General features: G+C 42.3%; 1 protein-coding gene across 5 annotated transcripts in view; it reads right to left on the bottom strand.

Annotated features, from left to right (window-relative positions):
- The window catches only part of helz (helicase with zinc finger), a 290186-nt gene that overhangs the window by 181227 nt on the left and 82497 nt on the right, over positions 1 to 26462 (bottom strand). For all 5 annotated transcript variants that reach the window (XM_072483730.1, XM_072483732.1, XM_072483731.1 and 2 more), the window contains 3 exons: positions 22486 to 22786; positions 20541 to 20808; positions 1381 to 1714 (listed from right to left, as the gene is read on the bottom strand). In XM_072483730.1, the coding sequence (XP_072339831.1) occupies positions 1381 to 1714; positions 20541 to 20808; positions 22486 to 22786 (903 nt within the window). The remainder of the gene's footprint in view (positions 1 to 1380; positions 1715 to 20540; positions 20809 to 22485; positions 22787 to 26462) is intronic.

The raw sequence follows: 26462 nt of genomic DNA, 5'->3' as shown, positions 1-26462 counted from the left end.
ACTGAACTCATCATGTTAACCAGTTGGGCCTTTGCAGAAGCATTTAGTAGATTAACATCATGTCTACGCTTCACACCTTGTTACGGATACTGGCAGGTACTGTTCAGACTTAGATATTCATGGAAACAATGCTTCACTCACATCCAAAAGGTACATGGTAACTTCTATTTCAGACATTTTTAACACGGTTTTGAACTCTGCAAATCACAGTCAAGGTAACAGAGGGAGTTCAAAATCTGCAGAAGATTTGCTCAATACAGAACAATGATGCGGTTGGAGGCTTACAGCTCTAAACTGAGACTGTTTCAGATTGAACACTAACATTAGGCAGTTTACAGGAGTCACCGGAACCTAAAAATTAAAATAATCACAAAGCTGTAAATACATCCCTTCTCCTGCTTTTCCCTTCACTTTGCCAGTAAGTGGTTTTATTCAGCTTAAGTTTGTATTGGTATAGTCCCTAATGTTTGATGATCACAGTAACAGTCAATCTTTGTGCATGACAATGTCCAAAAGGATATTAGCTTTGTAGAAGTGTCTTACAGTACAATTATGCACAAAGAATGCAACATACTCCACAGATCATTCCTCCTCCTTTCCCCTCAACTTTGAATAAGCCGTTTCTTCCTGCAAATGTATCTATTTATTTTAAATGGAATGGTGCAATATGGATGCTCCAATGTAAGAAGCCATCAACAAATTCCCTCACAATTTGAGAGGCGTTAACCTCAGCAAGACTGATCAAACTATACAAGCAAAGGCCAGGTGCCTCACTCTGGAGAAAGGGGGGAATCGATTCTACTGCCTAGAGGAGAAGTTGCATTTCATGGGGAGCAGACGAGAACACATCACATTAACATCTTAAAATGAACATGAAGATGAAGATAAAAGTAAATTACCGCGGATGCTGGAATCTGAACCAAAAATACTGGACAATCTCAGGTCTGACAGCATTTGTGGAGAGGGAAGGGAGCTAACGTTTCGAGTCTGGACGAGTCTTTGTCAAAGCTGGGGTGGGGGGGTTATGGGCCTGCAGCTCCACTGCTCCACGCCACCCCACCCCTCCCACAACAGTATAAACCTGACCCTATTTCCAGTTCTCTCCAGCTCTGAGTCATCCAGACTCAAAACATTAACTCCTTCTCTCTCCACAGGTGCTGACAGACCTGCTGAGATTGTCCAGCATTTTCTGTTTTTGTCTTAAAATTAACAGTCTTAGAAGAAAAATAAACTACTGAAGACATCCAAACTCGTGTAAAAGTCAGTCTACTATCTTTGTCTCGATTACACCTTGTGGCAATAATCCTGCAATACAGCAGAAACTTTATTACTAAATGTATTAAATATTAAAAGTATAAATCGAGCAGGAACGTAAATTACCTGCATCTCCCTGTCTGCTCGAAGTTTTAGCTCCTCACAGCATTCCTTGGTCAACCTCAAGTAAATGCATTCCTTAGTTTTTTCCTCAATCATGGCTTCATAAACCTTTTCTTTGGTTCCCTGGGCCTGCATGGACCTCTCTTTAGTTATTGGCAACAGCAAGACAGAATTGACTTTGGTCATTACCAATCGTCCAGCCAAAGTTTCTTCTGAAAGAGTCTCTGTGAGTTTGAAGCGAGCAAAAAGCTGTCCACTTTGAGCATATTTAGCACCGCCTGAAACACCAGTGAGCATGAAGTTTGCTACCAGATATAAATTTACTTTAATGTTGAACCTGTAAATTAAAAACAGTTACTTCATTATAAAAGCATACATTTTCAAACATTTGTAATATATTCAAAATTAAACTATGGTGATCCGATGTACAAATCCAATTGCGATATCAGCTTCTTTGTTAAGAGAAGAAAATTACATTGATGTTACAAATGAAAGTTACATTGCTTTTGAAGAGGAGTATAAAACACATATTAAAGATGGGAGCACACACCAAGCAATTTGCTTAAGTCAATTACAAAGTGTCAATCAATCACCAGCTAGACACCAGTTCGTTTTTATTTGCTTCCTTCCCCACACATCCCAAACATTGGCACATATCAATTCCCAGTCTGAGGGCCATCCAATAACTCACTGTCATCAAAGATATCTGATGGAAATTACTTGAGTTCAAGATCTCTGAAGAAGCTGAGACAGAGATAACAACTTGAAAAATTACATTGATATAGTGCATTGCACAACACAAAACATCTCAAAGCACTTTACAATTAATGAAGTATTTTCAAGTGTAGTCACTGTGATATCGTAGGAAATGCAACAGCCAATTTGAGCACAGCAAACCCCCATAAAAAAAACAACACGTGAACAGTGAACTGATAATCTGTTCTCAATAACACGGATTAAGGGGTAACTATTAACGAGGGCACGGGGGATAATTCTCCTGCTCTTCTTCAAAATAGTGACATGGGATCTTTTATGTCCACCTGGGAAAGCAGACGAGGTCCCAGTTTAACATCTCATCCGGAAGATACAACCACTGACAAGGCTGTACTTCGGGGGCCGATTTAGCTCAGTTGGTTGGACAGCTGGTTCGCGATGCAGAGCACAGCCAACAGCGTGGGTTCAATTCCCATATCGGCTGAGGTTATTAATGAAGACCCCACCTTCTTAACCTTGCCCCTCACTTGAAGTGTGATGATCCTCAGGTTAAATCACCACCAGTCAGCTCTCCCCTTCATAGGGGAAAGCAGCCTGTGGTCATCTGAGATTATGGCGACTTTACTTACTTCGTACTGCCATATAGTGTCAGCTAGATACTTGTATATTGGACTTTAGAGTGGGGCATAAAACCATAACCTTCTAACTAAGAAGTATAAATGCACCCCAAAGTCACAGCTGAGATCAGGACAATGCAACATAACAAAGATGGAAGAGAGATTTTTGGGGCAAAGGTTAGTAATTCCTGAGAGATGGGATCTGACACTGAAGAAGGAAAGGTGACTTCACAGGTCAGAGAAAATGAAGAGACAGCCTAGAACAGGGAAAAATATCCTCTCCAACAAAGTTCCCTGTGCAGAAGGGGAGTTCCTTGGGCAGGACCATCAAATGGATTACAATGACACCAAACAACAAGATATGATATGAGGGGGTGCAAGTTAGCATTTCAGTTTGGGATGTAATAACATTAGGAAACTTGGATGTCATCTTCTGTGGTTCAAACCATGCCATGGTTTCTGTATTGCCTCTCAGGTCAGGAATAGTTCAGAAAGACTGGAAGAGATTATAAAAGGAGGACAGCTGCAGATCGGCCAGGATCTCACTGAATTGCAGAACAGGCTCATAAATGGACTATTCTTATTCCAGGAAGTCAACCCTTGTGATCCACGTGGGAGCCAATAACATGGAAATGTCCCCAGGTGCTCAAAAGAAATTGAGACTAGGAGGAAACACTGTGGTAATCTCCAGATGTCCCATGCTAGAAAAGGAAAAGACAGGAAGATCAGGAAGCTCAAATATAGCTAATGGTTGAGGGTGGCATGTGGCGCAGTGGTTAGCACTGGGACTGTGGCGCTGAGGACTCGGATTCGATCCCGACCCTGGGTCACTGTCCGTGTGGAGTTTGCATACTCTCCTCATGTCTGCGTGGGTCTCACCCACACAACCCAAAGATGTGCAGGTTAGGTGGATTGGCCATACTAAATTGCCCCTTAAATGGAAAAAAATTATTGGGTACTCTAAATTTATAAAACAAAAATATAGCTAATGGTTTGAAGTAAAAAAGAGGGTTTCCATTTTTGAGGCTTTGTTATTCGTCCACGGGAAGTAGGCATCGCTGGCGTGGGCATCGCTGGCTGGGCCATCCCGGGGGCATTTAAGAGTCAACCACATTGCTGTGGTTTTGGAATCACATGTAGGCCAGACCAGGTACGGATGACAGATTTCCTTCCCTAAAGGACATTAGTGAAGCAAATGGGATTTTACGACAAATGTTCATGGTCACCGTAGACTTTTAATTCCAGATTTCCATTGAATTCAAATTTCACCATCTGCCCTAGTGGGATTCGAACCCAGGTCCCCAAAGCATAACTCTGGGTCTCAAGATTACTAGTCCAGGAACAATGCCACTACGCCACTGCCTCCTGGCACAGAGAGAGAATAAGGGAGCTATTCTACAAGGATCATCTGAACAGGTGGTGAGCCAACAGTAATGAATGGATAAATTTCATTTATATTTTTTGCAGTAATGTTTTTCAAACCTGGGTTAAGATACATACAGACAGTACTACTGCTATAGCTGCAATTAAAGGTGTCGTAAAAGTGAGGTAATCATTGGATTTGCAGGTGAAGTGTTCTGCTAATTGATCTTGAAAACCATGTACTTGTTTAAGATGTCTAGCTAATGGAATATTGTTTATGCTTGAGGGACCTCTAGGGTACATTTCATTTATGAGGGGTATTGTATTTGGCCCTACAAAACAAGTCAAGGGATATCTTGTAAGAGACAAGAGAATGATGTAGTTAATGGGAGGAGCCAGGTCTGTCTGAAAAGTCAGTTGGTCCTCGAACTCTAATCTGAAGGGAGGTGTTTCAGTTTGGTCCTGAAAGGTTCTCTCTTCAAAGATTCTGCACAGAGAAAAGCAAGTAGAAACCTTGTTGTTAACTTTATTCACCAGTGTCATTTTGAAATATATGGCTTGCTTAATTGGAATATAGTGGCAGGTTGAGGAAGTTACGCTTTCTTCTTTTACTTAACTGTTGTAACTGTTAACTGTAACGCTATTTCTTTGTTGGCTAATGTGGGTTTTTAAAAAATAAATTTAGAATATCTAATTTTTTTCCAATTAAGGGGCAATTTAGCGTGGCCAATTCACCTACCCTGCACATCTTTGGATGGTGGGGGCGAGACCCATGCAAACACGGGGAGAATGTGCAAACTCCACACGGACAGTGACCCGGGGCCGGGATGGAACCGTGGTCCTCGGTGCGCGAGGCAGCAGTGCTAACCACTGTGCCACCATGCACCCGCTGGCAAACGTGATTCATGTGATTAAGTTAAAAGTTTGTTTGAACATAAAAGTTACTTATGGGTCAATGTGATCATTCCTGTGGTGCACCTCCTCAATTTTACAAATTGAAAATAGTTGGGTTCCCATCCGGCTTCCGAACACAATGAGCTGGTAAAATTGATGGGGAAATGATCATTTAAGTTAGAATGCACAGAAAATAAAACTAGAAAAATAGTGATGGCATAAATAAATAAATGTTTTGTTTAAATAAATTTAGAGTACACAATTCATTTTTTCCAATTAAGGGGCAATTTAGCGTGGTCAATCCACCTAGCTTGCACATTTTTGGGTTGTGGGGGCGAAACACACACAAACACGGGGAGAACGTGCAAACTCCACACGGACAGTGACCCAGAGCCGGAATCGAACCTGGGACCGCGACGCCGTGAGGCCGCAGTGCCAACTCACCGCGCCACCGTGCTGCCCATAAATAAATAAAGTTAATGTTGAATAGAAGTAAAAGATTCCAGTAAAAAAGTAAATGATGCAGAAGGATTAAAGTGAGCATCAGAGGAAAACCAGATTGACCAGTTACAAGCTGGAAAAAGATGGGGGGAAAGATGAGAATTTAGAAGATGGAATCAAAGGAAGACCAATATTTCATATTACAAGCAAAAAAAGATAGTGCAAGTATTACAATGCTTGGGATGGAAAATCATCTGGAAGAATTAGGTTAGAGAGAGATTTAGGTCTAACGGTGCTTACAAACTTTCTGAAAACTGGACAGGAGTAGGAAATAAACATACTGGGTACATTTTTTAGAAGGAACTATGTACGCAAAGAAGAAATATGGCTAGCAATATTGGTGAAGCAGTGAATACTTGACAAGCAGAGGACTTATGTACACCAAACAAGGTGGTTTAGACAGAATTACGGTGATGAGATACAGAAGATTAAAAAAGGAAGTTACATTAGTGGGACTGAAGAATCTTTGCAGCACTTCAAGAAAGGGGGTGAGCCACTGCTCGATCTAGTTATTAAAAATGAAATAGGTCAGGTAGGTAAGTTAAATGTTGGTGTGCTCCTCGGGAATAGCGGGCATTATAGGGTAGATTAAAGGCCCATGCAAAAAGAATACAAAAAAGCAGGGCAGATGGAAAAGGATAGATATAAATAAGGGAGACAGAAAGATAAATTGCAACAAGACTTTTCAAAAAAATAAAATTGGCAATTCAAAAAGTAATATTTAACAATTTAATTAACAAAAGTAAAGTTCAGCATGTTATGGATAAACAGAAGTCAGAAATAAGCAAAATTAGCACGCCAAATGTGTTAATCCTGAATTGGTTAAAAGACAAGAGGATAATGGAAAAATGCTTTATTTTAATGCTTGCCGAGGGCTGCAAAACTGCCAATATACTACCCATCATCCAAAAAGGCTAACCCAGGTAATTATAGGTCAGTTAAATTAACACTTGAGGCGGGGAAAAGTTTGACATCTTTAATTAAAGATGCAATCACTAAATAGCTCAATTAAGAAAATAATTAGAAGCAGACAAAGGAATTTCACACACAACAAATGTCAGGGGTTCTGGTGATTGATAAGGTGGATAGAAGGGGTGCATAATATGTTTGGTGGACAGATTCAAAATCTTTGACAAGGTATCGTATGGGAGACAATTGGAGAAGCTTAAGGAGCACGGAAATAGGGAATGATCAAAAGCTGGATTTAAATATTGAACAGGAGGCAAGAAACTGAAGGAGTTAAGTGATTGGAAGTGGGTATCGGTGCCCCATACAATGCTGATCTTGTACCGCTCTGTTCCGGTGTACAGGTACATCAAAGGAAGGGGAGTCTGTATGGTAAATAAAATTGAAGATTTTGAGCATACATTACAACAGATATTTAAATTGTCCTCAAGATCCAAGGATTTATTGCTCAAACCAAACTCAGGAAATCCCATGAGGCCACCCAAATAAATTCACATTTACTAACGCACTTGATTTCTCTGGATTCCACTGGCTACAATTGAACATTCCAACAATATCTTGCTCAGATTTCAAACCAAACACTCAATACCCCTTCAAAATACAGTAAATTAAAAGAAGTGGCTCAGATAGAAGCAAATAAAAGTGAGTATATTCTGTGTTCAAAAGTAGCACTTGGATATGACTATTTAAGCATGTTATTAACCTAACTATTGTAAAAACAAAATTTACAAATGACCAATCCAGAAAAAGACAAGCTATGTCAAGTGGAATCTAATATCAACAGCCCTGCCACAATCAGTGTAACCAGCTGGAAGAGATTCTTCCCCCACCTCCACTTCCAACTTCATAATCTACCGTTACCCTCCCAAAAGTTGCTACTGATTTCCACATTAAATATGCAATATTTGGAAGAACTAGATCTTTCTGCATCTATTTACAACACAATGTGTGAAATCTTTCATGTGTCGAACTAAAACGTTTTGGTTAGTAACACAGAAATTGAAGAGCCCACCCCGTACATTGAACCCTCCAAATCAACACACACAACAGACAGTGTTTTGCAGGATTATGACATGAATTCACAGCAGTCCATGTGCTGCGAAGATTCACAGCACTTCAGCGGAGACTGCATAAAAAGCACCCTCTCTCTCTGCTGGCTGTAAAAGGCCCGACATGAAATGAGTTTGAATTGTCTCAACTCAGTGAACCAGGGTCCAGAGCATAAGAACTGTCAAAGATTCTGCACAAATTGGCAATAAATTAGAAATCACAATCGGTCATCCCATATAGATGCTCAGTAAGAAGTCTTACAACAGGTTAAAGCCCAACAGGTTTGTTTCAAACACTAGCTTTTGGAGCGCTGCTCCTTCCTCAGGTGAAGGAGCTCCTTCACCTGAGGAAGGAGCAGTGCTCCGAAAGCTAGTGTTTGAAACAAACCTGTTGGACTTTAACCTGGTGTTGTAAGACTTCTTACTGTGCTCACCCCAGTCCAACGCCGGCATCTCCACATCATATAGATGGTCAGGGCAAAAGAAAAATGGACATTGACATAAATCTGGAGTTTAAGTACACGCTGGTGGACGGTAGCAGAGAGAGCCTCTCTCATTCTGAACCTATGTAGTCTGCTTTGATGTATGTAATTAAAAAAAAGAGGAATGATTTGCATTCTCAGTTATCAGCACTTTTGGCAGGCAATAAACTGAAGAAAGTTGAAGATTATCTAATTGAAAACAGATGATCAACAAGACTGTCTCCAATTTCAAATTTTTGTTTATAATGGCATTTAACACAGATCTGAACTTTAGAAATTGCGCAATAGAACACGAGAGATTAAGCTACAGAGCATTTCCAACACTTCACCAGTTTCAAAGTACTTCCACGCCACCTGCTGGTGTGGTGACCTGTTATTCAAAGAAGCAAAAGGGCATAAGTGATAAACATCGACTGCTTCTAATATTTTCAGATCACAGCGTATAATATCTGTGCACTCAGTCTGTAAAGAAAACCAAACCAAAACTCGAAAGAGGTGGCATTGAGATTTCCAGGAGAGATAAAAATAAGAGGCAAATGGAATTTATTAAGGATAAATGTGAGGTGATGAACTTGGGCGGAACAAACAAGGCAAGGAAATACATGATAAACGGCAGGACCCTGGGACGCACCGAGGATCAGAGGGATCTTGGTGTCTATGTACACCGTTCCCTTAAGGTAGCAAAGCAGGTGGATACAGTGGTTAAGGCGGTATAGAGCATACTTGCCTTTATTAGCCAAGGCATAGAGTATGAGCAGGGAGGTTATGCTGGAAATATATAAAATGTTGGTTAGGCCACAGCTGTAGAGTGTTGTGGGGAGTTCTGGAATCCACATTATCAGACAGATGTGATAGTCCTGGAAAGAGTCCAGAGGACATTGACCAGGATGGTGCCTGGGCTAGAGAGCTTTAGTTACAAGAGATTAGATAGACTGGGATTGTTTTCCTTGGAGCAGAAGAGGCTGACAGGGGCATGATTGAGATGCATAAAATACTGAGGGCATCGATAGAGTAGACAGGAAGAAAGTTTTCCCCTTGGTGGAGGGATCAATTGCCAGGGGAGGCATAGATTTAAGCTAAGGGGCAGGAGGTTTAGAGGGGATGTGAGGAAAGCCCTTTTCACCCAGAGGGTGGTGGGAGTTTGGAACTCGCTGCCTGAAAGGGTGATGGAGGCAGAGGCCCTCAGAACATTTAAGAAGAAACATTTAGATGTGCACTTGCGATCGCAAGGCATACAGGGCTATGGGCCAAGTGCTGGAAAATGGGATTAGAATAGTTAGGTGGCTGTTTCTGACTGGTGCAGATGCGATGGGCTGAAGGGCATTTTCTGTGCTGCATGGCTCGATGAATAAGTAAATTCTTAAGATCAAAGCAAGCTGCAAATGTATTTCGCTGAACTAGGGGAAAATGGGCTAAAATAAAGATGAAATTCACTCAATGTGTGTGAAGTGATATATTCAGTGAATAAAGAACATTACTTGATTGGAATAAGGCTTGGTGCTATCCAATAGAACAAGGATTTAAAGGTGCAGGTTCACAGTACGTTAACAGCAGTGGACAACACTACCAAATATATTCTAAGTTTTATCACAACAGTTAAAATGATAAAAGCTTCACAAGACCTCAGCTAGAGTGGGCTCAATTCACAGGAAGTATATTGGATTGGGTTTGTTTATTGTCACGTGTACAGAGGTACAGTGAAAAGTATTTTTCTGCGAGGCTTTAAAGAAGATATAACAGATTCATTAACATGCTATCCTGTGGTAGGAAGAGTTTATATTCCCCAGTACTTTAGTTAGAATTGGGGTTTTAATTGTTTCATAGATTGCACTTACTGTTGAATAGACAGTACCAAAATACAATGAGGATACACATGGCACTATTTTGAATCAGTGATTACTGAAAAAGTCACGGTTTGCTTCCTAGTTCTTATTATATAGTTACCAATGGAGCTTAAAAGTTGTTTCTGATCAAATGCAATGAAAAACCAAAATAAGGACATTTTCCACTCTCTGACAGAAGTGCTCAAGAACAACAAAAAAAAATGTAAGAGTTTGGAGACAAGCAGATTGTCTTAAATTGCTGAGGTGATTGAATGGGTTTTATAGACAATATTAAAATGTGCGAGATATAAAACAGAAGGCAAGAGAAATTTCTGCATTAAGGCTGTGGAATTAATTTTCAAGATTCATGGTTACGGTAGAGAATGAGGTAACCATTCAAGATTAAATAAGATGGATGAATGACGATAAAGGAGGTGAATGAAAATAGAAATGTGTTGGGGAAAATGCGATGATGACTTCTGGTAGCATGGAGAATTTTTTTTAAATCTAGAGTACCCAATTTTTTCCAATTAAGGGAGGCAATTTAGCGTGGCCAATCCACCTACCCTGTATATCTTTGGGTTGTGGGGGGAGACCCATGCAGACACAGAGAATGTGCAAACTCCATACGTACAGTGACCCAGGGCCGGGATCGAACCCAGGACCTCGCCGTCATGAGGCAGCATTGCTAACCACTGCACCACCGTGCCCGCCCGCATGGAGTCAATGCTCAGGGAGACTGGTTGAGCTGATGGGCTTGTTTCCAATGACATAAATTCTATTTATTTTCTATGCAAAGTCAATATACGTTATGGAACACCTGTGGGATGCAGGTGATGATGCAAGGCCTTGAAAGGGAAAATCAGGACAAAAGATTGCGTGGTGAAGCACAAGTTGCCAGTGTCCACCTTACGGAGGTGGACTCTGTTGGTGGCACTACTGAGTCAGAAGGCTGAACGTTCAAGACCATCCCAAAAATGTAGGTTAACAAATAGTGTGGTGGTGAGGAAGCACTGTCCTGTTCGAGGTGCTTCTTCCAGAAGAGATGCTAAACCAAAGCGCTATCTGCATGCTCAAGTAGACTGAAAATATTCCGTGGCGCTATTTTGGATGAGGACGACAGGCCGTCTCTCCAGTGTACTCGAGGTAATATTTATCCCTCAACCAACATGAATAAAACAGAATATCTTCATTATCACATTACTGTTTGTGGGATCTTTTGTACTTGCTACAGTACAAGAGTGACTGCAGTTCAAAAGGATTTAATTGGTCGCAAAGTACTATGGGAAGTCCCGATCACAATGAGTGCGATATAAATTTATATATGTATTTCTTTATATTAAAAAAACTTGCATACGCTAGGTCTTACCAGCCTCCCCGAACAGGTGCCGGAATGTGGCGACTAGGGGCTTTTCACAGTAACTTCATTTGAAGCCGACTTGCGACAATAAGTGATTTTCATTTCATTTTTTTAATTTCTTACCTCACAGCATCTTGTTAAGTGCACATGAAGTAGTCAAATTCAATAGAAGAGGTTTTTTTTTAAGAAAGCAAAGCTGTTTATGTCTCTGCACAATCTCTTTATGCATAGAGGACTGGCAGCATCCAAAAGAATAAATAGTTAATGCTGCAGTTGGGCAAGCTTATGGGCATGGACATGGGCTCGTAGATCAATCATTTTCAGATTGTATAGAGTGGTATAGAAGCTCAACTGCACACCACACTTATTGCAAACTCGTGTTTATATGAAAAGTGCTGGGTAACGACCCAAACTTAATCCATTGCACACGGATGGTAATAAAACAGTTGAGGGGAAAACTTTCACAAAGTTGGAAATTATTCATAAATGAATTGTTCCAAGCTCATTTTTTTTGCAAATAAATGGGGAAAGTCCTCGGTGATTTTAGTCTATTTGATCAGCAATTGCAACATTATGTCTCCAGACTGTCGCAGTTCAAATTCACCTAATGATTTATGGATTAATTGACTTATTTCCCCATTGGGATGCAAAATGAATATTAAAGATTTGACTATATTTAAATGCAGTTACAGTTGACAATTATATAAACAGTCGCTTGGTAGTCCAAGACTTGAACATTGCTGAAAAGAGAGACCAGTTGCAGAAGCTTTCTATCTTACGCTCATCAGGACAAACGCAAGAATGCCAAATTTCAAACAACCACACCATTTTTACTGTAGGTATTTACCACTAACAGGATACAGCCATCAGTCCAAAAAGGCGTTGCCTACCACACAACGATATTTCTGAATTTCAGTGCCACTGTAATGCCAGGAACATAGGCCATACATCCCATTGATTGGCTGAACAAATCAAACAGCAAGTTCCTTCAATGGGTCATAATAGGTAGAGTACAGACCGTACTCAAGCAGCCCACGCTTACAAAGCCCAAACGAAATGTATACTGTTGAATGTGATTCTGTAATTGAGTGGCACTTACTAAACAATCCCATAAGCACCAATAGCTACACAATCAAGCTCATGTGGCACGATAACACAGTGGGTAGCACTGTTGCTTCACAGCTCCAGGGTTCCAGGTTCGATTCCCAGTTTGGGTCACTGTCTGTGCGGAGTCTGCACGTTCTCCCTGTGTCTGCGTGGGTTTCCTCCGGCTGCTCCGGTTTCCTCCCACAAGTCCGAAAATGTGCTGTTAGGTAATTTGGACATTCTGAATTCTCCTTCTGTGTACACGAACAGGCGCTGGAATGTGGCGATTAGGGGCTTTTCACAGTACCTTCATTGCAGTGTTAACTCATAGAATTTATAGACAGTACTTATAGCAGTCTGTTCATCTTACTTTTATAGAAGTTGACTTGCTTAGCCCGGATACCTGCTTGTACAATAGTGTAACCAGGCAGTGTCTAAACAAGACTGCCCTCATGATTTGAACGGGATATTTGGGTTTTCACACATGTACTTCTTCAAACTCTAAAGGCGAACCAAACAAATGATGAGATGAGCTTGCATATCAAGATACTTTGAAGTGGCTGGTTTAGCACAGTGGACTAAACAGCTGGCTTGTAATGCAGAACAATGCCAGCAGCGCAGGTTCAATTCCCGTACCGGCCTCCCCGAACAGGCATCGGAATGTGGCGACTAGGGGCTTTTCACTAACTTTCATAGTAACTTCATTGAAGCCTACTTGTGACAATAAGCTATTATTAAGTGAACACAAAATAACAGCTGTAATCAGAATCATTTAATTCATCTAATACGACTGATCTTCCTGTAACAATACAAAAAAAATAACATGCTTCCTCACATCAGTGGGTCACCTCACTCAAGATAATTTCGGACTATTCTCACCTGCATTCTAACCTTCTCACAATCTTGGGAATCTGATTCTCCCACAACATTCTGTTGAAAAACCTGACTGCCTCCACCGACGATTCCATTTCAAACAAACTGACATACCATTTTTCCATATCAAAAAAATCCGAAAACTTGTTTCCATGGTGCATCTCTTGCTATGCACAGCTGCCATGGGGATCAAGGACTTTGTAACATGTGTTTTCCAATTGTCGAGACAGAATAATGAATTGCTTATTATTTAGAGTCTATGGGGAAACATTAATGGCAGCTCATTAACATCTTAATCACCTTTTGCAACAGAGACAAAAGCAGAAAATGCTGGATAATCTCAGCAGATCTGGCAGCATCTTGTGGAGAGGGAACTGAGTGAACGTGGAGTCTGGATGACTCTTGGTCAAAGCAACAGAGCCTTTTTAAAAATTTACTCTGCTTTTTAAGAAAAATTAAAAAGTTACTTTCTCCCTACATCCTTCTGCGGCAAAATATTCAACTATGGCAGATGTAAAGGTCAGAAAAATGTAGTGGAGGCAAAAGGAAGGAGGAAGGAGCTCAAAAGCTCCTTGGCACAAAATACCAGAAAACCAAACGTACATCATCAACCAGGGCATAGTTTTAAAGAGCATTAAAGACAGCTTCCCAGTTTTCCGAATTGGGCTGGTTAGTGAGCAGTTAATCCATATGGATCAACATTTCAAACCGCAGCCTATGCTGAATTAGCTGATCTCAACCTGGGCTATATTATGGCCACTGCAATTGGTCTCAGCATCCATTGTTAGTCTGGGAGGGGGGTGTTAAAGATGAAGAAAAACAAAGTGGGTGAGGGTTGTTGGTCCTAATCTGATGTCCAGTGCTACTACTGGAATGGAGTACGAATGGTCACTGGGTGAGAAGGGATGCTCAACTAGGACACTTAAATGATCAATAGTTTAGTAAGAAGTCTTACAACACCAGGTTAAAGCCCAACACGTTTGTTTCAAACACTAGCTTTCGGAGCACTGCTCCGACTTTAACCTGGTGTTGTGAGACTTCTTATGTGCTCACCCCAGTCCAACACCGGCATCTCCACATCACAAATAGTTTAATAGCAGCAAGGCAGACAGGTGAAGAACCATTGAGGTGAGGCACCAGTGGAATTGGTAAGCATGAAGAAATACCCAGCGAATCAACACCTTCAGAAGCGATTGCATTGACAGAAAAACAGGTGGGAAAAAACACTGACCCAAACCCTAGTTTTAAAGTCAAGAAACAATGTAACAGACCATGTAATCATTGTAATAAATGGAGTGTACATTCATTTGGAAATGTAATGCAGGTCCTTCCGGTGGCAGTATGTAGAGGATTTGTTTTAGTATTGTCACATGTATTAGTATACAGTGAAAAGTATTGTTTCTTGCATGCTATACAGACAAAGCATACCGTACATAGGGAAAGGAGAGAAAAGATAGAATTAGAGGGTATGCCGGGCACAGCTTGCAAGAAGTCACCTCGCTCCGGCGCCATTTTGGGTGAGCCCTGGTAGTAGGAGCTTGGAAGATGGCAGCGATAATCCCTCGCAGTGGAAATGGTTGACTTGAAGGGAAGGGACGCGAGAGACCCCCGATTAGATTGGTTACGTGGAATGATCAGGCTTTGGAGGGCCCAGTGAAGCGAGGAAGAGTTCTCTCATTTGAAGAATTTAAGGGCTGAGGTGGTGCTTTTGCAGAACACCCACCTGTGGGTGAGGGACCAGACTAGGCTTCGGAAGGGTTGGGTGAGCCAGGTGTTCCACTCTGGCTTCAGGGAGGTAGGTACTTACTAGTTACCGGGATCTTGGAAGGCAAGTCAGTGGTGTTGGTAAATCATAGAATTATAATTATTTCGGATCATGATCCACACCTGGTAGATATGGTATTGAAGACGGGGCTGGTTCAGCAACCGACATGGGAGGTTGAATGCGGCAGGTCTGGGGTTTTGCAGTAGGATATCAAAGGCGATCGATGAGTATGTGGGGTTTAATAAGAATGGGGGAGGCTTCGTCCTCATTTCTGTGGGTGGCCCTGAAGGCAGTGGTGAGAGGGGAGGTAATCTCACAAAGTGCAGATAGATAGAGCGGCGACAGAGGAACACCAAAGGTTGGTAGGTCAGATCCTGAAGGTAGATATTCAAGTGACCCAACCCCAGAGCTCTTGGTTAGCAGCAAGAGGCTGCAGATGCAGTTTGATTTTTTAAGATAAAGATAGATAGATAGTTTTTTGAAGAATAAAGGGATTAAGGGTTATGGTGTTCAGGCCGGAAAGTGGAGCGGAGTCCACAAAAGATCAGCCATGATCTCATTGAATGGCGGAGCAGGCTCGAGGGGCGAGATGGCCTACTCCTGCTCCTAGTTCTTATGTTCTTATTTACTGCCCACAGTTAAGGCAGTGCTCGAGTGGGGTTATGCCCGAATATGGGGAGAAGGCCAGTCGTCTCTTGACTTGCCAATTGAGGTGGCAGGCGCCCTCCCGAGAGATTATTCAGGTTCAATACTCGGATGGCGGGTTGGTGTCCGCCCCAGATAAGTTAATGGGGCGGCAGAAGCGTTCTATAAGAATCTTTATAGGTCAGAGCCGCCTCAGCAGGGGTCGGATATGGTGGAGTTTTGGGAGTGCTTGGTGGAGGAGGAAGAGCTGGAAGGGTTGAAAGAGCCTTTGGGTGCAGAAAATGTCCTGACAGGTATTGGGTGAATGCAGACTGTTAAGGTCCCACGGCCGGACAGGTTCCCGGTGGAATTTTAGTAAAAGTTTGCAGGACAATTGGTACCGTTACTGGTGGAGATGTTTGACGACTCAGTAACACGGGGCTCCCTGCCCGAGTCCATTTCACTTCTCTTAAAAAAGGAAAAGGACCTGGTGGAGTGCAGGTCGAACCTCCCGATTTACCTCCTAAATGCAGATGCTAAGACATTGACCAAGGTATTAGCGGAGGCTGGAGCAGTGTCTCCCTTAAGTTATCGGGGTGGATCAAACGGGCCTGTTAAGGGTTATCAATTGTCATCTAACATCCACCGATTTTTAAATGTGGTGCTGTCCCTGTTGGAGAAGGAGAGAAGGTTATTGTTGCACTGGATGCTGAGAAGGATTTTGATAGGATAGAATGGGGATATTTGTTTGCAATACTGGAAAAGTTTGGGATGGGGCCTAAATTTGAGTCGCGGGTATGATTGTTGGCTCCGAAGGTCACTGTCCACACAAATGACATGAGCTCAGGTATTTTCAATGGAATAGGGAAATGAAACAAAGGTGCCCTATGTCATCGTCGTCGTCGTCCCCCCCCCTCGCCCTCGTGTTTGCAGGGGCGATAGAACCGTTGGCCATTGACCGGAGGGCTTCAGGTAGGTGGAGGGGGATGGGACATAGGTTGTCCCTGTACGCTGACGATCTCTTACTGTACATGAAAGACCCGATCCCCACCCTGGGTAATATAATAGTGCTGCTGAGTCACTTTGGCTCTTTCTCAGGGTACAAATTGAGCCTGGAGAAAAGTGTGGAGTTTCTGGTTAAACCCCTGGAGAGAGGAGCCGATCTGGGGGTGTTGCCGCTCCGCTTAGCAGGTTCTCATATCAGATATCTGGGAGTTCGGGTGGTGTGAGATTGGGCCTGGCTCCATAAGTTGAACTATACGAGCTTGGTGGGAAGGGTCAAGACCAACTTGCAACTGGCAGAATTCAGTCGGTCAAGGTGAATATTTTACCAAGATTTCTGTTCCTGTTCCAGCGTTTGCCAGTTTTCCTTTCAAAGTCCTTCTTTGGGAGAGTTGAGAAATTGATTTTGTCCTTTATTTAGGCAGGCAAAGTGGCATGTAGTCGGAGGATAGTCCTTCAGAGGGACTGACAGTCAGGGGGCTTGGCGCTGCCGAACCCAAGATACTACTATTGGGCAGCGAATGCAGAGAATGTTTTGGGTTTGACTGGGGATCCAGAAGCCACCTCCGTACAGATGGAGTCAAAATCGTAATAATCTTTATTATTGTCACAATTCGGCTTACATTAACACTGCAATGAAGTTACTGTGAAAATCCCCCAGTCGCCACACTCCGGCGCCTGTTCGGGTACACCGAGGGAGAATTCAGAATGTCCAAATTACCTAACAAGCACGTCTTTAGACTGTGGGAGGAAACCGGAGCACCCAGAGGAAACTCACGCAGACATGGGGAGAATGTGCAGACTCCGCACAGACAGTGACCCAAGGCGGGAATCAAACCTGGGATCCCGCTGCTGTGAAGCAACAGTGCTAACCACCGTGCTGAAGGGGGTGTGTTGAGGGCAACAACGGCAACCTCTCTCCCATTCTCACCGGTGAAATATTTGGCAAATCCAATGGTTGTCTCCACCCTGCAGATATGGGGGGGGGGGGGAAGAGAGGTGGGGTCGGAAGGAATGGGGGATCTGTTTTCAGAGGGACGATTTGTGAGTTTGGAGTTGTTGTCAGAGGAATTTGGACTCTCGCAGTCGGACTCGTTCCGATACCTGCAAGTTTGCAATTTTGCAAAACAGATCTTTCCGACATTCCCTGTGATGTCGCCAACCGCATTGATGGAGAGGGTTCTTTCGCTCGCAGGGTCAGAGGAGGAGAATACCTCGGGTATCTATGGGAGGATTATGCCCAAAGATGCAGTGTCGGTGGAGTGGGTTCAGGCCAAGTGGGAGGAGTTGGGGCTGGTGTTGGAAGATGGAGTGAGGCCCTGCGGAGGGTGAACTCCACATCCTTGTGTGAGGCTTGGCTAAATACAGCTTAAAGTAGAGTATAGGGCTCATTTGATTAGGACCGCATGAGGGTTTTTTTGTGTGAGTGGAGGACAAGTGCAAGTGCTGTGGAGGGTGTCTGGCCAACCATGTGCAAACGTTCTGGTCAAGTTCCAAACTTGAGGGGTTCTGCACCTCCTTCTTTAGCACCATGTCAGCGATTATGAAAATTGAGCTGGAGTCCTGTCCCTTAGTGGCCATGTTTGGGGTGTCAAGGAGCTGCAGATGGGTGTGGGGGTCGATTCCTGGCCTTCGCCTCATTGAGTGGAGTGCTGATGGGATGGAGGTCACCTTCTCTACCCAGTGCCTCAGTGTGATAAGGAGATCTGATGGAAGTTCCTCTACCTCAAGAAAGTCAAGTACACCATGAGGGGAGCAATTGAGGGGATTTACTGAAGATGGCAGCCATTTATTATGTATTTCAAAGAGCTGGTCAGCGTTAATTGCTAGGGGGTGGGGTAGATAGGAAGCGGTGGGGACGGTGGAGGAGGTGCGGTTTGTGGTTCGGGTGGGATATGCAGTTTTGGTGTTTTGCATAAAATTGGAAATGTTTGAATTAAAAACATTTTATTTAAAAGGAAGGTAAAGCAGAATAGTCATCTATTTGGCCTCTTGCAAAATAAATATTATAAGCCTGTGGATTAGTGTGCACATTATTCAAGATCCAGGTTTAAAACAAAATGAGTGGATATCACTCCCAATGTGCAACTCTTGGCAATTATGTGCGCAATTAATTCATGATATGAGTTTTTTTACTGTTACATAGAACAGACATAGAACATACAGTGCAAGAGGCCATTCGGCCCATCGAGTCTGCACTGACCCATTTAAGCCCTCACTTCCACCCTATCCCCATAACCCAATAATCCCTCCTAAACTTTATGGTCACTAAGGGCAATTTATCATGGCCAATTCACCTAACCTGCACATCTTTGGACTGTGGGAGGAAACCGGAGCACCCAGAGGAAACCCATGAAGACACGGGGGAGAACGTGCAGACTCCACACAGACAGTGACCCAGCGGGGAAATCGAACCTGGGACCCTGGCGCTGTGAAGGCACAGTGCTAGCCACTTGTGATTCCGTGCTGCCCATGGTTACAATCATGGCAACACTACTAGGCTTAAGACAAACATAATTGATAGCTTGCAAGCCTATTTATACATTTGGAAACTGGAGGGGTTTCTGCAGTGACAATCGAAACAAGCTCCAGGTTTAAAACAAAATGAGTGAAGAACACACCTAATGCGCAGCTCTTGGCAGTTATGTCTGCAAAAATGTGAGTAAATGTAATATACATTAAATCGGAATTAGGAATGGGAGAACCACTGCTGTTCTATTCCTGCAGTTTAAAGATTTATTAAAATACTGGCTTTTCTACATTTTAGTCTTCAAAGTGAATAGTGGAACAATCCCTGGCTGTAGAGCCAGGGTTCCCTTCAAATGTAGCCTGACCCTAATTCCAAACAGAGCACTTCATAGGGATCTATGCGATGGTCTCAGCATGGTGCTATCTCTCACATAGCAGGAGAACAAGTGCTCCACCTGGTGGAGGCATTGCTATTACTTTTTTTTTTAAATAAAAGAATTTTGTTTTATTAAAGCTTCCAATAATACCCACAGAGGAATTTGAACAAACGGATGAAATATCAACTGATGTATCAAGATACAGTTCAAAATTCTTGTACTGCCAACTTTGATAAGCTCAAACTTCAAATCCTAGGTTCTCTGTGCTGCCTCCAGCCCCGACAATAAAAGAATTAGGTCAACTTAGATCCAAATATACAAATAAAGAAATTCTCAAAATGAGAATGGGAAACTAACCACCACCTCCAATGACTTGAGGTAAATGTACACGGGTAAACAGACCAGCAAGTCCTGGGTTCAATCCAAATCCTGTGCTGAGTTGGCCAATCAGAAATGGGAACAGTGGCTAACATCCACCCCATAACTCCTCCCAAGCCTCACCCTACAAGTATTAAAGCTAATCTTACCAGTTACCGTCACTCTGACTATAATAAACAAAGCAATCAGAAACTAAAGCTGGGACACTCCTGGCCTCTGTGATCCAGTACCGCAACAGACCAGTAAATAATGATCAAGCATCTGGGGAGGTGAGGTCAGGGAAAAAATAACTCCAAAGCTATATATAGATGGACCTTGTCGAATAAATCCATGTCCTAAGTAGATGCTGTAACAAGAATTTAGCATAACTTCACAATAGTGTACAGCTAAGTAACAAAAGTAATATTCTCCCTATGTGAAAATAAGATTACTACTGAACTGAATCATCCCTGATCATTAGCATCAGTAGCAAATCACTGTTCATGAAATGCACAGTGAAGTAACAAATCACTGTTTATGAAATACGCAATGAAAAAAAAGAAAGTTTTGCATTGATCAAGGCAATCAACTGTAAAGTTTGGGGAAAATGAAAAGCCTTTGCAGAAAGCAAAGATGCACGTGTCCAAAGATAAACGGAATGATAATTTAATTCTGCAGTACAGCAGGGATTAAGATATGACACTTTCCTCTTGTGTTGAACGCATACGACCTGCTTGGAAAAAGCAAATTCATTTCAATAGACAAATCTATTGAGACAAAAACGGAGAGGGTTGACTGGTGAAACAATGAAATGCACATTACTATCGTTACATTGTACTTACTTGCTTACTTCCTTGTACTGTGCTATTTCCTCAATGTAAAGTAAATCGTGTAATCGAGACTGATAATTAGATTTGGTCAATGATTTGTCGAGCACAGATTGTGTGAAGAGCTGGTCTGCAGACAGCGGAATCTGGTACCGGGTCAGGAGACTTTTCTCCAGGTCAGTAGTTTCATTTGGCTCAAATTCTACAATAGTTTTACAAGTGCAATCCCATCGTTTAGCTGTGGTAAGAAGTTGCTGTCTTGCCTGCATCAAGTGTTCCAAATCTGTAAAATTAAATTAACAAGTACATGAAACCATTTACCTATACTAAAAATGTTTCTATATCAGTGATTTGATATTTTTTGAGTCCCAAGAACATAAGATTAACCAAAACTACAGAAACACAGACTAAATTAGAACAGGTTGATCCTCACTTTCAGCTGGGTACAGTTCGCACAGCAAGTGGGAGTGAGCTCAGGCATGACAAGTTAACCTGTCAAAATGTTTTTGACAGGCTGTTCTACTCAGTTAGGTTTACATTACAAGACAACTCGCAGACCATGAGCTCTTACAGTAGTTTCACTTACTTCTCCTTTAGGAGCACAGGAATTGCTAGACAAGAAAGGACAAAGGTTCATAGAGTTCATACAAGGACGTTCTGCTAGTTGTTTAATACAAATAAGTAAAATTCTGTAATCGAGAGATGCTGCCAGACCTGCTGAGTTTTTCCAGCATTTTGTTTTTATCTCCATGTCAAAATGGTCAGAACAAGGGTTCCCTATTCTCCTCACTACAACAAGGGTTCCCTATTCTCCTCACTGCTTTAAGTAATAGTGACTTAAACTCTTCTCCACTTTTCTCTGCATCTTTCAAATCCCCATTTATTTTTAAATCAGACGTTTGGTCACCTCTCCGCCGTGGTAAAATCCCCGAGGATGTTTTCTACATTAAAAGGACTAGAGAGATACAAACTACTGTTATAGTGGCACTGTGAGACAAGAATGGCTGAAGGATAAAAATCAGAGAGTAGGAACAAATGGATGTTTCTCACTTTGCTGAGACAGCTAACGCCATTCCCAAGAATCTTTACTGAGACCTTTCTCATTCTCAATATACATAGATGATTTAGACATGAGCAAACAAAGTCATACCCAAAACTGAGATTGCCAGATTCTTGGGCATTATCGGATCAAGGGCTTTGGGGTTAGAAAGTGGATACTGACACAGGCGTTCCTCCATCATCTTAAGTGGGGAAGCAGGCTCAAAAGGACATATTCCTGCTCATGTTACTTATGTTCCAAGGTAGGTTCCATCAAATATTCAACAAACTTGCAATGACAACACATGCAGCAATTTTAGAGAATGGTTAGAACCACAACTTCTTACAAGGAACTATTATTTAATTCAGAACATTAAAACAGGAATAGGCCATTTCAGCCCCCAAGCCTGCTCGCCATTCAATGAGATTAGTACTCATTTGTGACCTTAATCTATATATCCACCTTGTCCCATATCCCTCAATACCTTTGGTTGACAAAAAGTGATCAATCTCAGTTTTAAAATTAACTGATCCAGCATCAATTGCTATTTGTGGAAGAATGTTCCAAATTTCTACCACTCGTGTTGAAATGTTTTCTAATTTTCCTCCTCTACACCTGGCTCTATTTCATAGACTCGGTCCCCCTCGTCCAATACTGCTACAATGAGATCTCATGAGGGGGAAATTACTTGTATTTTTATCACTGATCTTTTCTGTTCATATGAATTAGTTACAATGCTGACATTCATTCAATCTTTATATTCTAAAACGTATTAGACAGACCTCCTTCAGGAAGGCACCAATCAAATTATCCACAGGAGCCTTCTGAGACCTTAGATCCTTCAATAGGTTTTTGCATTTCCAAAATTGAAAATAAACAGCAGTTAATTTGTGTGAACAGCAGGAATGATCAGATTCCTACCTTCTATTGATGCAGCATCCACCATAATCCTTTGCATCAGGACTGGCTCAGACCCAAAGTCAAAAACTACAGTTTGACGAAAAGTTCCAAATATTTCTGTATTGAATTGTACACCGACTCTATAGATACAATGGTCCATTCCATTCTGAGCCATCTTTCCGCCTCCAAGCCACTCCTGACAGTTCTCAGGTACATCTTGTACCACCTGAGTGTTGTGATCACCAACAGAAACAGTCATAATGGAAAAATGAGGACGATGAGCATCATAGAGCAAGGCTATTCGATACAGCAAACGTGCAGGCTAAAGGAGGGGAAAGAAAACATATCAATTATCCACATTAACAACATTAACTCCCAGAAGTAGCATCACTTATCACCAGCTCGGTCTTTAACATCTCCTTCAGGTGGTTACCATTTTCATCCTATTTATCCATGTCACTTTTTTTCCCCCGATATTATTTTACGGGATGTGGGCATCACTGGCAAGGCCGGCAATGTGTTGCCCATCCCCAACTGCCCTTGAACAGAGAGTCGCGCTCCATTTCAGGCGGCATTTAAAAGTCAACCACATTTCTGAGAGTCAAGAGTCGCATGTAGGCCAGACCGGGTAAGGACTGCAGATTCCCTTCCCTAAAGGACAAGTGAACCAGATGTTTTCCCAATAATCAATGATAGTTTCATGGTCACCATTACTGATAGGAGCCTTATATCCCAGATTTATTACCCAAATTTAAATTCCACAGGGAAGTGCACTTGACATCTGCATGGACATGATGGGCCGTAGGTCCTCTTGCTGGACTGCAGAACTCTTATAGCTGTGTATCATTAGCCCAGTCAACTCCACCTTCAATATCCAGCATTGGCAATCCCCAACCATCAATATGCTGGAGATTAACCCAGCCAGCTTCATCAATTTGATGAGTACAACAGGACAAAGGTTGGGTAGCCTGTGAAGAACTATTCACCTCCTGAACCCTTTATGCAAATCCATGATCTCCCAGGTTCAAGTAGGAGCCAGATAGAATGCTCACCACTCATGTGACTTGGCACAGTTCCAACACTTAAACGTAACTAAATACCAACCAGAAGAACGTAGTTTGCTTGATGGCATCCTTACCACAAGGCTTAATATCCATTCCTCCATTACTGGCACCCCATTGCTGCAGCCTGCACTATTTACAGGATGCACTACAACAACTCACCAAGGACTTTGAGAGTATTTCCCTTCCTTGTGGCCTTGGCTACTGAGAAGCACAATTGCAATAACATACTGAAATATCATCGCCTCCACGTTGCCCTCCAAGCCACATACAATTCTGACCAATGTTCCTTACTATTCTTCCCGTACACACTGTGGCAAAATCCGGCTCCAACTCCATCTACAAATTTCATGACATGAACGTAATGGGTCGGATCTCAAACAACGAGAAGTCAGAGTACAGGAGGGAGATAGAGAACCTAGTGGCAAGATACAACAACAATCTCTCGCAAAACCAAGGAGCTGGTCATTAACATCAGGAAGTAAAGTGTCGTACAGACCTCCGCCTGCATCAATGGTGCAGAGGTGGAGATGGTTGACAGCTTCAAATTCCTAGGTGTACAAATCATTAACAATCTGTCCTGGTCCACCCACGTGACGCCACACCCAACAATAGCACCTATACTTCCTCAGGAAACTGAGGAAATTCGGCATTACCACACTGACTCTTACCAATTTTTACGAATGCATCCTATCTGGCAGCATCACAGCCTGATATGGCAACTGTTCAGCCCAAGACCATAAGAAACTAGAGGGTTGTGAACACAACCCAGTCCATCACGTGAACCCGTCTCCCATCCATTGACTCTGTCTACACCTCCTGCTGCCTTGGGAAAGCAGGCAGCATGATCAAAGACCCCTCCCACACAAATTGTTCGCTCTTCCAATCTTTTCCATCAGGCAGAAGATACAAAAGTCTTGAACACGCACTAACAGATTCAAAAACAGTTTTGTCCCTGACTCCTGAATGACCCTCTTATGGACTGAACTGATCTCTCTCCACATCTTCTCTACTGTTCTAGCACTACGCTCCGTATGCTTCACCTGATATCTATGTACTTTCATTGTGTATTTATCATATGTCCTGTGTTTTTCATGTATGGAACAAACTGCCTGGACTGTACGCAGAATAATACTTTCACAGTGCTGCCGTACACGTGACAATAAGTCTAAATCTGAGCTGCAGCAATCGACAATGGCCCACACAGAGAACAAACAGGCTGCACATAACCAATGTCCATTTGAAGATGTGTGGATACCGTATGGCAGACTTAAAGGGACCATGCAATGCAATAAGCACAGCAAAAGAAATTAAAGGGAACATTCTGACGGGCATATCCTGCTCCTCCATCAGTGATGAGTCAATATCCTGGAAATCCCTAGTGTCAAGTACAAAGACTACAGTGGCTCAAGGAGAATCACCACCACCATCGCACCAGAGCAACTTGGAATAGACAAGAAAACAGTCCATCTGTGTCACCTAAAAAATTCTTCCAATATTATAATACCAAGAGAATAGTGGCAGGGAAGGGCAGCACGGTGGGGCAGCGGTAGCACTGCTGCTTCACGGCACCGAGGTCCCAGGTTCGATCCCGGCCCTGGGTCACTGACCATGTGGAGTTTGCACGTTCTCCCCATGTTTGCGTGGGTTTCCCACCCCACAACGCAAAAAATGTGAAGGTTAGGTGGATGGCCATACTAAATTGCCCCTTAATTGGAAAATTGAATTGGGTACTCTAAATTTATTTTTAAAAATAGCGGCAGGGGAGTTTTGACAAGGGTCAAAGCTGTCCAAAGAAAACGCATCAAATGAAACAAAGATCCACAATGCTGTCAATCTGCTCTGTGCTCTACATTGTAACGGTTCCGAGAAGATATGCATAGAGCAGTGACTGGATAGCCGAAGTATCCATTCCACAATTAATAACAATTATCAAAACTCAGATCTAGCTGTTGAAAGACAGGCACACGCAGACTGCACCCAGTCACAGCAATTAACAAGCATAGTGCATAGTGTTTTTAAATTATTTCGTCAGCTATATACAGCCAATGTAATGACAGGAAAGTGCCAGCATGATGCCAATTACTTAATCAAACACGGGGAACAATTTAACAGTGGATAAAAGCAAATTACTGCGGATGCTGGAATCTGAAACGAAAGAGAAAATGCTGGAAAATCTCAGCAGGTCTGGCAGCATCTGTAGGGAGAGAAAAGAGCGAATGTTTCGAGTCCAATGACTCTTTGTCAAAGCTAACAGACAGAGAAAGTGGGAAATATTTGGAGTGAGAATGAAAGATGAATCATAGCCAGGGAAGCCGGGTGCTAATGGCCACAGAAACCAAGGGGAAAGAGTGCTAATGGGTTGCCTTATGTGAATTGCTCTCGGACTTTAACACTGCCCATATCATTTCTATTTACATGTAATGTCTTAAGCTAACTGAATTATATGGCTGTTTGCCCAGTGAATTTCCATAAGTCACCAACTAAAAAGATCAGCACATCGCCTTCAAATTTTGGCAAAAAAAACAAAAAGTGGAATACCCCAGGATGTAATTTATCTGGACTTCTAAGCATCCCTCAGTGAAAAATAATTAGTTCATGGAAATTAGATCTTTAAGAAAGGGATGGTGAACAAGATCCACACTTGGGCCCTCATTTCTTATTTATAGAATTGACTAAGGTAGTGAATACAGTGGAAATTAAGAATGCAGTTCAATTTTTGCATCTGATGTGTTATGGAATTGATGAGGTGAATGGCAAATGAAAACACAAAGATACAATGCACTGGAAGGCAAGAAAGAATGATCAACGTAGCTTTGCAACATTAGCAGAGATACATTATTAATCTCCGAACTTCCAATGCCAAGACAGTGAAAAATTAGATAGAACTTTGGGTACATAATTAGAACAACCTACAGGAGGTCATGCTGAGACTTC

This window comes from Scyliorhinus torazame, chromosome 18, assembly GCF_047496885.1.
Source record: "Scyliorhinus torazame isolate Kashiwa2021f chromosome 18, sScyTor2.1, whole genome shotgun sequence".
Taxonomy (NCBI): Eukaryota; Metazoa; Chordata; class Chondrichthyes; order Carcharhiniformes; family Scyliorhinidae; genus Scyliorhinus; species Scyliorhinus torazame.
This window is presented reverse-complemented; position numbering and strand designations above follow the sequence as displayed.